The sequence below is a fragment of the Egretta garzetta genome, unplaced genomic scaffold (assembly GCF_000687185.1).
Source record: "Egretta garzetta isolate BGI_Z169 unplaced genomic scaffold, ASM68718v1 scaffold397, whole genome shotgun sequence".
Classification (NCBI taxonomy): domain Eukaryota; kingdom Metazoa; phylum Chordata; class Aves; order Pelecaniformes; family Ardeidae; genus Egretta; species Egretta garzetta.
This window is the reverse complement of record NW_009260493.1, coordinates 8,747,294-8,760,840: the sequence shown is the minus strand read 5'-3', so window position 1 is coordinate 8,760,840 and position 13,547 is coordinate 8,747,294. Positions and strand designations below refer to the sequence as shown.

The window sequence follows — 13,547 nt, the reverse complement described above, 5'->3', positions numbered from 1 at the left end:
ATTAAGGTGTTAGATACAAAAAAGGCTAGGTTTTTTTCTGTGATTTGTTTCTTTAAATAAAAATGTGTTTTGACTCCTAATGCACACAGTTTTTATAAAAATCAACTAGACTGCCAATAATTCTCAATAGATGGAGACTTTCAAGGTTATTACACTAAAACCTGCAAATTATTTTACTGCTATTAGCCGATACTGCTGAATGGGGATGTTTATTGTGAAAAAGAATTTCTATGCAGTTATGAATAATGTTATCATCAATATTGTGCCAAGAGAAGCACTTTAAATCAAGAGGCTGTAATTATAATGTTCTCTACTTCCCATCTTCAAGCCAACTGGTAGTGAAATACTATAGGTTTACATATGAAACTTTTTTCCAGGTTAAAAAACATTTTTAAATGAACTTTTCCAAATTGACACAAATCTGACATCACTCCCATTCCAGCTGAGATCTACTGATCTGAACTTTTGGTAAGCGAAACTCTGATTCTTCTTTAGAGCTCAAACTAGAAATAATCTGTTATCGCAATACCTTTCAAGTACAGCCTTAAGGTCAGCAACCTCATGATAACAGATTACTCAAGGGGTTTTAGGCTGACATATGCTATGGCAATATGCAACATTTAACACCACCAAGAACAAGCCTAAATTCCAAATCTAATTTGCTCTTCACTCCAAACCACATCATAAAAAGTAGGCATTGATTTAGCCTTTCTCTATAAATGACAAAGTACATGAGAATCTCCCATGATATCTTTACCACAGATTTTAGACAATGCTTCCATTATCTGTAGAGATGTTTAAATTATCTTAATGAAACCAAGTGTTCAATGAATGCACAATTTTGTACTTTGGGCCATAGAACAAAACCTGCTCAGGTCTTTAGTTTCTGTAGTCGGTCAAAGAATACCTTTCAGGCTTTCACTTCACTTTTTCACATGCACAGATCTTAATTAGTCTCTCTCAACATTTTTTCTGGGCTAGGGATTCCAGGCTATTAATAGCTTTGCCGTGGAAAGCAATGTATGCTTGTATGTTGAACACAGAATTAAATCATCGCAAGCACTTTGTCATCCAGTATTATTCATATCGGTAAAGCTGCCTGAATAACTGAGCACCCCAAATACCCAGATCAAAAAGACTCAACATTCTGGAGGACTGCATGCAGCAGATGCCTTTGCTCATGTCTTTAACCCGTAACTATCAATCTTCCCAAGAAGTTAAAGAGGCTGTCCAAAACTATTTCTAAGAATGAAAACCAATGGATTCAGTCAGGAAACATACCTCTTCCAGACATTCCAGCGTGCAGTGACCCTCTGACACAAATTCAGGCATGCCCGGTGGGATATTGTGGAAAAGGCTGACCCAAAGACCAGCTTCAATAACTCCAGCATCGTATTTCCTTAAAACCGGAGTATAAATTAGCCTCAGACCAGAGTTATCTATCAAACCTGTGACAAAAGAACACAGTCAGCTGTGGCTCTAAATCAGTATTTAAAAAAATTAAAATACGAAAAATCCATTTATTTCACATTTTTCAAGGTTTATCCAAAGTTTTTTACATGAAAATCGAGGGATCAACCTGGAAGTGAGTCAAACCATCTCAAATAATAAATAGGGGCAGCCCACAGGAGGGTTGTTAAACATGGTATGTCGATATCTATGGTGTTCAGATGTGAACGAAAAATATGTGCTACCCATAGGCCTTGTGTCCCTTCCGCTAAGTTATCCAACAGGGTCCTCAGAGAAAAGGCGGCAGATCACAGGCAGAGCAAACAATACAAGGAAATAGTAAGACCTCAAAAGGTGCCATGTATGATTTTCAAATGAAATAAAGCAGAGCTTAAAGTTGTTGTGGGTTTTTTCTTAAAAGTTTTCAAGTCATGTGTTGCCTTCTACTTGTGAATTTATTTATTCCTTCACCTTGAGCCCTAGAATTAATTGTATTTTTTCTTTGTTTTGGATTGCCTGTCACATTACAGCATACCTCAGATGACCAACATCCCTTTTGCAGTCTCTCCAATTAAGAAAGCATCAACTAGACATATGAAAATTGGCCTCCTAAATCCCAAACTTGAACAGAAAACCAGCACCTTGAGTAAATTGGACAAGAGAACTACACAGGATGTTAATGCTGCACTCACTCAAGGACTTCTCTTGATTTCAAAAAATAGTTTAAGGAACTAAAGCCTGATGTAAAAAGGTTGACGTTTTTAAGAGTCAAAATTATATGAATCTATTTCATTCATTTAAATGCTTAGCTATAGGTCTTTGTGTATCTACTCAGAATTTATGTTGCCTCTATCATCTAACTGCTTATAATTATTTCTCTTGTATCAGCCATTTTTATTAGGAAATACACAAGCAAAACCCAAAGATTAATTTGTGTTGTACAAGCCCTACATTCTGTTAGGTCATCTCTTACGTTCTTCTTTGTTGTCCCTTTTCAAATTTCAGCTTTGAAAATTAAAAATGAAAAAAAACCTACCACGTATCTCAGTGAAGGTAAGAGGCTTCCTAGTGACCTATATTGGTCTTCTAAAAAACATTAGACATAATAGTGCCTGAAACCAAATTTTACATCAACATGAAATCAGCAGGCTATTTTAAGATAGGCAAATGACAGAGGGGCAGAGCAGGGACTGAGTTACGCAGTCACTGAAATACCTAAGAGAGAGTAGTATATCATTATTAAGGAACAAAGGATATGAACTACGCATAAGCAATTAAGAGTCGTAATCAGCTATGAGACATTCTGCAATATACAAATCATGACATTTCAGGTGATATATACTGTCCCACAACATCCCAGTTTTCACGTGGTTGGGAATCCATACTCATTCCCTTTCTGAAGCTATTTGTACAATCTCATCCACTTGTATTTTTCCTTGTCGTAGTTCCCCTTCAAGGTTGTTGCTGATATCTAAATGCCAGAAATTGTTACGGTATGTAAGAGTTTCTGATAAACAATCTCAGAAGAGCTCACCTTTCCAATTAGAAGTAAATGTTAAGGATTTAATAAACAGAAACATTCAAAATCAGCCAAGTTAGGAGCAGTTCAAACATTTTGGAGTCCAACTGGGAGCCAACGCTGACCACGAATCTGAGCCACTTAGGAAAACATCACCCCAGGTCAGGACATGAGGCTAACAATGCAGCTTTCAACCGCGAGACCCAGGCTGGCAAAATGCCAATCCCGAAATGGGAAAACGAAGGTGACCCAGTGCCAGGTTGGGTGCTGTGTCAGGACGACTCATGTGCCCCCACCCAAAGCAGTGGGAGCAGCCAGGTGTACTCCCCCCCACTCCTGGCATGATCTCATACCATGTATTCTGTCAGGGAGGAGAGAAACAGGACCTGGATTACAGACATCCCGCTCTGCCTATGCTCTCTGAATTTTCCCAGGTCTTTGGCAAGACCCTGTGTTCAGCTGGGACTGTCCCAACAAGGCAAAATTGTCCCTGTTGCTTAAAAAGGAAGCAAAACATTACGGACTCCCAGTTTTTGTATGTGCCAGTGGAACTAAAACAATGGTATTATACAGCATGGTCGATTAAAATAAAATAGTGAATTTGGGGACACAACCATTTTGAAAACAGTTTTTCTGCATGTGACTTCTCAGCTTTCAGGTAATATATTTGATGGAAAAGCATGCAACATAAAGGATGCAAATGAAGTTTACTGTATGCCACGCAAACGTGCATGCTGAAGGGCGAGAGTCCATCATTAAATAAAACAGTTTTGAGATAGTTCATCTAGAAAAAGAGGGGGAGCAACAGTAAGACAGGACACCGTAACACACAGAGAGGATTTTATTTAAAACACATGGGGGTGTAAAGAAAGGCCAGTACAGTGTGCAGCACTTGATTTTACTCAGTTCATATATAGCAATCACGAGAATATTCTCAGGTACAGTGGCTCAATAAACTTTTGTTTAAGAATAAAAAAAGTATCTTTCCAAAAGCCAGCTTCAAAGTTCCCTAGATTTTTCTGGGCCTCCCTCGTTTCTTCCTTTTGCTTCTTCTAAATACAAATGAATTTTAGAAAGAAGATTAAAAACCACTATAAATGAAAAGCTTTTATCTTTTAAGATAAAGTACTTTTACCCAGTGAATGGTCTAGCAACCTGAGTCTATAGTTCACCTTCAGAAACTGCCCACAGTTCAGGTAGATGTCTTAAAAACATGATAAAAAACCTAATAAAAGGCTTATTCCCTGTGTTGCTGTCTCACAGTCTGGGTGCTGTGCTGCTCTCTCTCAGTCTGATTTGATTTCCCAGCAAAAGGAAAGGAAAGAGAGATAACGTGAAGAATGTAGTGATAAAAGGAGATGTATTCACCCGGTCCACAGTTCTTTGTATATCTGAATCTCCCACTGACTTCAGGTTAAGCTCTGGAGTGCAGTGAGAAAAACATTGGGAACCAGGAATTATTGAGCAGAGAAAAATAAGCCTCAGCTTTGTATTTGCTCTGTTTGCTGTACAAAGCAATGAGAAGCACCTGTGCCTAGTACATTTTCCAATCTTGCATCATTTGAACAGTGTGAGGGTACAAACCTTCTGTGTATGAGGGATTGTCATAGTGCACCTCCATAAGAACAAACTGAGGGTCAGCTGCTGTGCCAATGGATAAGCCAACATGAGGAGGGTAGGTGAAGCCCTGGAAATCAACACACACATACAGAATTAAGGTATTTTTGCTGTGGTTAAGAGTTAATTTCTTTTTATAAATACATGGGGGAGGGGGGGTGGGGGGTGTTTTGCAATTATACAATCGTATTAATTGTAAAATTTACAATTGTAAAACTTTTTGAACATGGCATTGTGGCATAATATATTTATTATATACTCAATGCACTAAATAACTATGTCAATATAAAATAGTAGATCCTATGTTTGCCAGAGGATAAAGCCCTGAGCAAACTGGTCTGACCTCACCGCTGACCCTGCTTTGAGTAGGAGCCTGAAGTAGAGACTTCCTGAGGTCCCTTCCAACCTGCATTATCCTGTGATCTTATGATTATTTATCCTGTATTTATTGCTTGAACAGAAAAATCCATTTTAAATGTATAAACACTGCATCATCAAGCAGTTAGTCTGACAATAAAACCCTTATGAAAAAGTGACTCTACATTTTAAATGTTCCCAGTTTCTAAAAGCAGTAAGTTCCAGGGAATACCGAGGCTGTATGTAATTAGTTTGTTTTTCCTGCACAATTCACTGCATTCTAAGTAAAATGATTTGAACAATAAAGATTATCGTCGTGGCCACATTTACATTAGCAAGCCATGTAGTGCAAAAGAAATAGCTCTGTACAGCACAACAGCTTGTGCCGGACCCACTGTCCCCAAACGATGCTCCCTTGGACAAGCTCTGGCCAGACCCCATGCACTGAACCCCATTTATTGCTGGGAGGTGCTGGGTTCACCCCTGCACGTTCAGTTTAACTTCATCACAAAGGGGGCTGTGCAAGTTTTCCAACCACTCGTAATGATAAACAGAGCTTGGTAAGTGAGGATAACCAGGAGATTTACTTCAAAAGCTCAATCCTGATTCAAACCAAAATACCAGTATCTTCTAAGTGAATTCACTTACCAAATTCACTTTTATAGGAATTAATCTGCATAATTTTATATTATATAGCTAATATTTTAATATGCAATTTGAGATACTAACTTTCTGAAACGTGCAATTTGAGTTCCCAGCTTTCTTATGCTTGATGGACATTAATGAATTAATCATAGTATATAGGAATAAATATTATCACCTCCGTTCTACCACAAGGGTAAACTGAAGTAAGTGAAGTGAGTACTCCAGTAAACCTAAACGTAACCCAGATCTGCCAGGTTCCTCTCTACAGATCTTTAACACAGGGATCATCCTTGCAAAAGCCTCCACAGTGCTTGTCAAATTATAACTTATTTATATGAGTTTTTTATTTCACTTAGATTAAGACAGTTGAAAGTACAAATACTAGGTCAGAGCATAGCTGATGGCAAAAACGCACAAAGCATACATCAGGGATAATGCTCATAGCGGATTAAACTTCTTTTGATGGGTCCGTGTAGCAGCTCTGGCTTCCTCACACTCCAGCACTCGTAGACAGTTTTGGACTGCAGGCTGGCAAATGAAGGCTCCAGTAACTATCATCACCCTAGTCCATCTCTGTGCCCACACCGTCATTTCTGTGGGCACACAGTGAATCAAGGGGGTCAGGAAAGGGGGGGGATTCTTTTGGCAGTAATGCTGCCTTATGTCAGCTGAAAGCAGTAACTGCAGCCTAAATTAACATATGAAATAAGATGAAAACACAGCTTGGGTCAACATGGCATCAGAGACTGCGTGTTCTGGAGATATGCCCCATTGCCATGAGCAAAGCGGTCCCTGTGCTGGCTTTGCACTGACACAGGATCACTCCTACACTGAAATGATGTCTATTTGGGCTGGATCAGAATTATATTTCTGAATGGGGCAACACTGTAGCCAGGTTCTGGTGAGGCACGAAATTAACTAAATCCATGTCTAACTTCATTTGGAAAATCTTGCCTGCATAAAAGAATGCAGCCACCTACAGAGACTTCTTTTCTTTCTGTCATTCTCCATAGGCAACAGATATGGGTCATCGCTGGAGGCAGTGTATTTCCCTATCAGATGGGCCAAGCTGATACGGTGACAGACTTCCGTGCTCCCAAATCATCTTTCTTCCCCTAAGGCACCAACTCTCTCTATACTATTTTCATCACTTTTAGCTTGTCACTCAGGATGTTCGTTGCATTTCATACTTAAGAGGCCAACAAGAAGTTGAGGACTTACTGGTGAGGCATTTAGGGACTGTGATTGCATACCCTTAAAAACAGATAGGTTGAGTAATCACTAACATACTAGGAAGAAGCTTCATTATGATACACACCCCCCTAAAGCCCAATTGATGAACCGCGCTAGACAGACATTCATCCTACCTCTCCTCCAATGGCCCAAGCAAAAATGACGGTCTCACATGTAAGAAAAGAGTCTGGCATGTTGGGGTGGTAGCACTCATGCCCGTAGTCCAGCACACTGTCATTCAAATTGCTGCTGCACTGGTAGAGCAAGATATGGTGCACCAGATTCTCATGGCCTTTCTGGATCAATGGCTCAACCTGCCAATGTTAAAATGAAAAAGAAAGAGAAAGAAAACACATCTCAGACGTGACTATTTAAATCAAGATATGCAGACAGAACTAAAAATTATATGGTATATTTATTTTAAAAGAGGAGACTTGACTTCAGATTGTAGTTAGGTTGAGATGTTACTTCAGCACTCTGCAGCCCTAAGCATTAAAAAACGTCATTGCCCAAGTGCATCAACAGGGGAGAGGAAGAAAATTCTGAGTCTTGATGAAACCTCTGCTGCCATCTGTCTTGTTCTCCCTTCTCCCACATCAGTCTGGTGCTGTCACTTGTCCTTCTCCCTGCTCAATCTTGTTTAGCCACATTCCAGCATGAAGGGGATATAAACCAGCTGAAAGTCTGTTCAGCTAAACTAGCTTGGTATCTGAACTACTCTGAACTTTTCATCCCTGTTTCTGCCTCTTTTGTACTATTTCAAAACTAGAGCTGCCTATAGATTCTGTACTTCCAGGGTCAGCCTGGAGGTATACCCCACATTTCTCAGCAGCTCAAGATGGACTTTCAAATTTTTGTGACATTTACAAGAAATTAGAATTATTTTACAATCTGCTCAGTTGTAAAGACTTCATTAACGTGAAGTCATTCCTGAGAGATTGGGTGCTCCAGCCTGTTTATGGCAGTGATGAGCTGGAGGGCTCTCAGGGGTGCCCGGGTGCCCCCAGTATAATTTGACCACCGAACTTCAGGGTAGGCTGAAATTATTTCATTCCCATATAACAGTGTTCACCCTCTGTTTGGATGGATGATGTTAAATAAACTCTGTCAGAGATGACATCCCTGGGGCAAACGTGAATACTTCTGAAAAAAATAATTTTTCTCTTCAGAAGGACCATATTCCACAAAATATCAGCATATAGAAAAGAGTTTTAAAACAAAAGGAGTTTTTCCCCTGCTTTTGCTTTCAAAGATTGCATCCCATTCTATCATATCTACCTTCAAGCTGAATAAGAGAAACATTAATGTTTTCACAAGAAAAGTAAAGCTTTGGCAATGCAACTTTTAAGATGTAGGGTGCCATGCAATATTGGAAAAAGAAGGTATTTTCAACAGGCAAAAAATGTGTATACAACCTAACTTTGCATCCATTAGTTTTGTAACCACATGAACCCCCACTACCAGAGGACCAGAATGAGGTAAGCAAGAACAGTTTATTACATTATTAAAATAGTGCCAGCACATTGTTGTTACCAGCAATTTCTCTCTCTGCACTTTTTTCAAACCACTAAACCAATTACAAAAGAGGAAGGGCAGGAAGAAGCAACCAAAGTCTGTGCGTATCAAGACCACCCTCGTTGGTATGAATCTGCAAAATACCATTGAAGTTGGGCTCTCGGGGAGTCCAGCTACTGCTGAGTACCTGCATGTCTGTCCAAGAAGTGCACAACCCAAAACCACACGCTTCACTGCACTTAGAAGTCAATGGAAGGATGCCAATTTACACGGATGCACCAAAGTTTTGTTCTGACGGCAAGACTGAAATACTTCACAAGAGATCTTCTGTACTGTACCCAGTAATCCCTTTTTCAATTAGCATTACCATCATCATGAATTACTGTACTATGGAAGTAAAAGGTATTTTTGAAGGAGATAAGAGTCAGTTTTCCCATCAGATAAGTATTTATTCCCAAATATACCAGGCTGACTGACAAAGATTCAGAAATCCATTTCAGGCTGACGTTGCTTCTTCCTTCTGCTCTGTCATATACCTGAGTATTTATCCAAATACTGCAGAACCAAAACACACTCATATCGTGGCAGCTCATACATTAAATGACAATATATATCTCAAGAATTCAGAAGCTCTACATAACGTCTAGGTTAGTCAGGGGAATGGTTATGGGAATATTATCCCTGCATCTACCATGAAAAAAAGAGTATTTTTGTCCCAACATGTGACAGTTCTGCCTGCTGCTACAAGATCCCAGCACCTGCTGTGCTTACAATCGCTACTTCAAACCCGACTTCCCCTCAAAACAATGGGACATCACCAAAATTAGAAATTCACATCCTGCCATCGCTTTCTTAGCGTCAGTTACCCAAACAATAACAGCGCTTCAAAAAGTAGGTTTGTTCAGCTTTCTTTACTGAAGAAAAAAAATACACCTAGAACAAACCCTTAAGCATCTTTCTGATGCAACTTGTAGGACAATTTATATTCTTCAGATGTACAAATAAATAGTGAAAAGCAGCAGTGAAGTCACACTTTCTACACATTTTTATTACAACCTGATTAAAGAGGTGACATCTTTCTCTTGCCCCTTTTAAATAAATACAGACAAAAGAATCTATTAACAAAAATCTTAGGAAAATCTCATTAATCACAAATTGTTTATTTCACAGAAACGTATGGAAATATTTTAATGGCCAACTCCCTAAGGATCACAGCATCATTTCTGATTGAAATGAGAAAAGGAAGAGGAGCAGACCCCCTAGACACATTGGGTTCCGAAAAAAAAAAAATTAAGAAATACAATTTGATTCTCTGTTGTAGTGATGAACTGCAGCAGGGATTTAAACACGCTGTAGTACATGCCAGGTAGGTGCTGCGCTAGTTACTCAGCCATTTGTTATTTTAGCTTATAGAGTAAGGCAGTTGTTTAGGCTGCCTCCCTTTTCCTCCCTCACTTTCCACAAAGAGCATCTGTACAGCTTAGTTTGCTCCAAGCTGAACAGAAATTCCAAAACCTCATTTTTTTTTCCAAATAAACAAAATTCTTGTTTTCTGGCCAGCCTTACAAACAATGATGAACAATGACCAAGTTCTTCAAATATGGGGCCAATTCAGCAAATCACTAATGCATTTAAAAGTGCACATAAATAGTCCCCGGTGTAAAATTAGTTGCTAGAGTAGGTACCTACAATTAAATATCTAGATCAGGGTGGCCTGATTTCCAGAATACTTGCAGCCCCAATGAATAAAAACACAATTTGAAAGAGCTCATCTTCTACACGGTTATTTCTCTTTTAACAGCCTTTTATCAGCCTTGATCCCTAACTACAGGCATTCATTTTTAAAACATGGACTGTTTAACGCACACATCCAAAATTTCCAGTTATTTGCATTTTTAAGCATGAAGTTTTTGGTTCTTTGATAGCCTTCAATCCCCAAATCACACAACTGAAAGCTAAGCTAAGGTCTACTTTTGCAGGTCTCCAGTTACAGCAAGACTGGACCAACCCTGAAAAGTCACCATGACTGACTTGTTAATTTCTTTTGGGAAATATTGCGACTTTCAGAATACTTATAAAAACACAATAATTTACTGTGGTAAATTAGGGCAAAGTAGTGCAATACAGAAAAAATGGGATAAAAGTTGGCATAGTACATAATAGTTAATGAACCCTGCAGATTTAAGCTATTTGTTTTTATTTGGATTCTTATTTATGCATAGCCATGTTTACTCTGTTCTTGTAGGGTAAGGAGACTCTTAAATGACACTTTCAGCCACCAATAACTTGAGTACTTTAGATGAGTTGCAGTGAAAATGGGAATCCGCCTTTCACTTTCAATAATTATGAGGAAACCTGTGACTTTGAAATGTAGTTCCTTCCTCTTCCGTTGCTAATTTCTACCCACCTCTTGTTAGTCAAGAAAGAGGCTGAAAGGAGACTGAAAGGGAATATGCATATTACTACCTATTTTCTCCATTTTGCCTCATTTTTTGAGGCTCATCTGTGGTGCTTTCGCTGTTGCTGACATGCAAGGAAGACTCAGCTGTCAGGGTTCATCTATTTGCCATGTCGTGAAGAAGCCTGCAGAGATGCTGCACCACCGGGGCACCTCAGTGACTTCTTCCCCTGCAGGCAAAGTGCATTTTCTGCTTGACATTTCCTAACTGCCAGAGGCTCACATAACAAAAGCCCTATATCCACCCTACATCAAAATGCTGAAAGCGTTTGGGATTGCAAAAAATGTGTGTGCAACAATATACGACACCCCTGCTTTACAGGAACCCCACAGAAAGATGCTCCCATTTTATTATTCATGATGACTTACTTTATGCACTGTCTTTAACTTTCTTGAAAGCTTGGGCAAAATCGCTTTCTAACCAAGCAAACTGACATATATGAACCTATCTGACTCCCGCTAACAGAGATAAAAAAACCCCAGATGTACTATAATCCACCACCATATCAAACCAGGGTTTCCAAAGAGGGAGGTGTTTAAAATACACCACATTCAAACGCGAAATGAAGACACTGCCTTCTGCAACCAATGGATAGGTTACGGTTGTGGTGTTGGATTAGCATGACCGGTACTCGTTGGGCAGGTTGAGAGGTTTTACAGAGCTCCCTTCATCATACTGTATCTCTTAGCACTTCTCAAAATACTGGCTTTTGAAGACTAAAACTTTCAATTTATTATCAAGTTAGTTAATACAGACAAGACGTGTGTTTTCCACCTGTTCATTTAACAGAAGCTCTATTCTAGTCAACAGGCTGACATCACATGAACAAAGAAAATTCTTATATCTGCCAGTGCCAGGTAACTCAGCTTCAATTTTTCTTCCTCGGTTCTGTATTTCACAGTATCCCTTTACCTACTGCACAAATTGAACGCACCACATATCTTTGTTTCATAATAAAACAAGCCAAAATTGTAACATAATAGAGCCCTGCATCTCAAGCTACTGATAAGCAGGGTCAAGATACATATTAAACAAGACAAAAATGCAAACAGCCCAAATGGTCCAAGAAGTTAGATTCCCTACAAGAGAAAAGTATCTCCAGAAACCTGGAAGTCTTCCTTGCTTAATCCTTTTTATTTGCTTTGCTTCCTTTGATGCCGACAGCTGTGTTTTGTTCTTCATGCTTGCTTGTACAAATGATGGAAGTTAGTAAACTATATCCATAGTCTCCCCATAGTATCCCTGTTAGAAAATATAGCCCACTGAACTTCAGGTAACAAACTGCTGAATTTATTTTTATGTACAAAAATTGCAACAGGTTTTTTTATCTCGTTGCAGTGATGCTTCTACACTGAAGTGTCAGTGTGTAATACGATTTTATTTTTTCCAGCTCAAGAGGTAGCTTCAACTTAATCTTGCATTTTAAAGATGCTACGGGATAGAACATTGCCATATAAATGACTCTGGATAAGGCCACAGCCTTATACAACACCTTGTGTACCTAGCCAGCAGTGACACAGGGAAAAAACATTATTCTATAACCTCAAAATTGAGATCAAAAATTTGACGCAAGATTTTGTCTTGGCACTGCTGCATCTAAGAGTTTCTAGCCTATGGTTGGTTATTTTATTTGTATGATTTTGCCATGTCCCTGATAAACTCAGACCAAAAAGCAGTGGCTGCGAAACTGAGTGCTGGCTGGGTTTACTTGAGAGAATTTTTGTAGCAGAAGACCAAGTTATAGGGTCTCTGCTTTTTATCCTCATCCTCAGGAAGAGCTATCACCTTCTTACACATTTGTGAAAGAAATGCAAAGACCAGAGTAATCCGTATCGTGTACTTATATTGAAATATTTGGCTAACTTAGTTCTGAGTTCTTCAAAAGGTAGATACAATGTTCCCTTATTAGGAATCATCGAGACTTTTTTTCTGATTTTTTTTTTGCTTTTCAGAAGTGCAGCTGTAGAATGAACAAATATTTACCTAAAATATCTCTTCAGAAAAGCAAATATTTAGAATGCTTGGCTTAATAAAGTTGGGTCTTTTTCAGAAAAAAACTCTATATATTCCAGAAAAAAAACTCAATAGTGATATGGTTTTATTTTCACATAAATACTGCTAGTTGCTTTCTGCCTAACATTACTTCTTGCATATGACCCAGAGGTGTGCTGACCAAAAACCCAAGAGCTGGAAACGTTCCTCTGAGCTGGGGTGGATGTTGAAGTCCATAATTCCAGGGCAGACCAGGATTTTAACCCTACCAACCTAAACAGCTGTCTCACATCAGGAGAAAAGCCTGCCTAGGCCAGCGTCACGTCTGGGACGCTAATCAGCTGCAGACTTCCAGCCTGGAGTTCAGGCATCCTGGGGTCAGGCAGGGACCACCCTCCCCGTGCCCCCACCCCACCCTGTCTGTCAGAAAGCATTAAATTAATGCCACAGAATAGTTAGGGCTGAAAGAGATACCTCCGACGCTCAACCGGCTGCAGTCTAGCATGGACTCCTGCCATAATCGTCTTTCCTGAGATCAGCCGTATCGGTTCCATGTACACAGCTAAGTGCCCATTTCTGGTTTTTTCACTGTACAATCCAGATCCTCAATTCAGTCTTCATTACTAACAAAGCCCTTCATACCACTCTGTCCCAAGTGCTTCAGAATTTATACTGTGCTGCTTGCTTAGAAAGGTGTACGTTTTGGTGAGTGAATTGGCAGGAGGCAGAGACGGGGCCCTGGTTTTTGGTCGACGATACGC

General features: G+C 39.4%; 1 protein-coding gene across 1 annotated transcript in view; it reads right to left on the bottom strand.

Moving 5' to 3' along the window:
• Positions 1–13,547, bottom strand: part of MOXD1 (monooxygenase DBH like 1) — a 51,016-nt gene that overhangs the window by 11,665 nt on the left and 25,804 nt on the right. The window contains exons 5-7 of the mRNA XM_009644277.2: positions 6,955–7,134; positions 4,553–4,655; positions 1,282–1,448 (exon numbers count right to left, since the gene is read on the bottom strand). Coding sequence (XP_009642572.1) covers positions 1,282–1,448; positions 4,553–4,655; positions 6,955–7,134 — 450 coding nt within the window. The remainder of the gene's footprint in view (positions 1–1,281; positions 1,449–4,552; positions 4,656–6,954; positions 7,135–13,547) is intronic.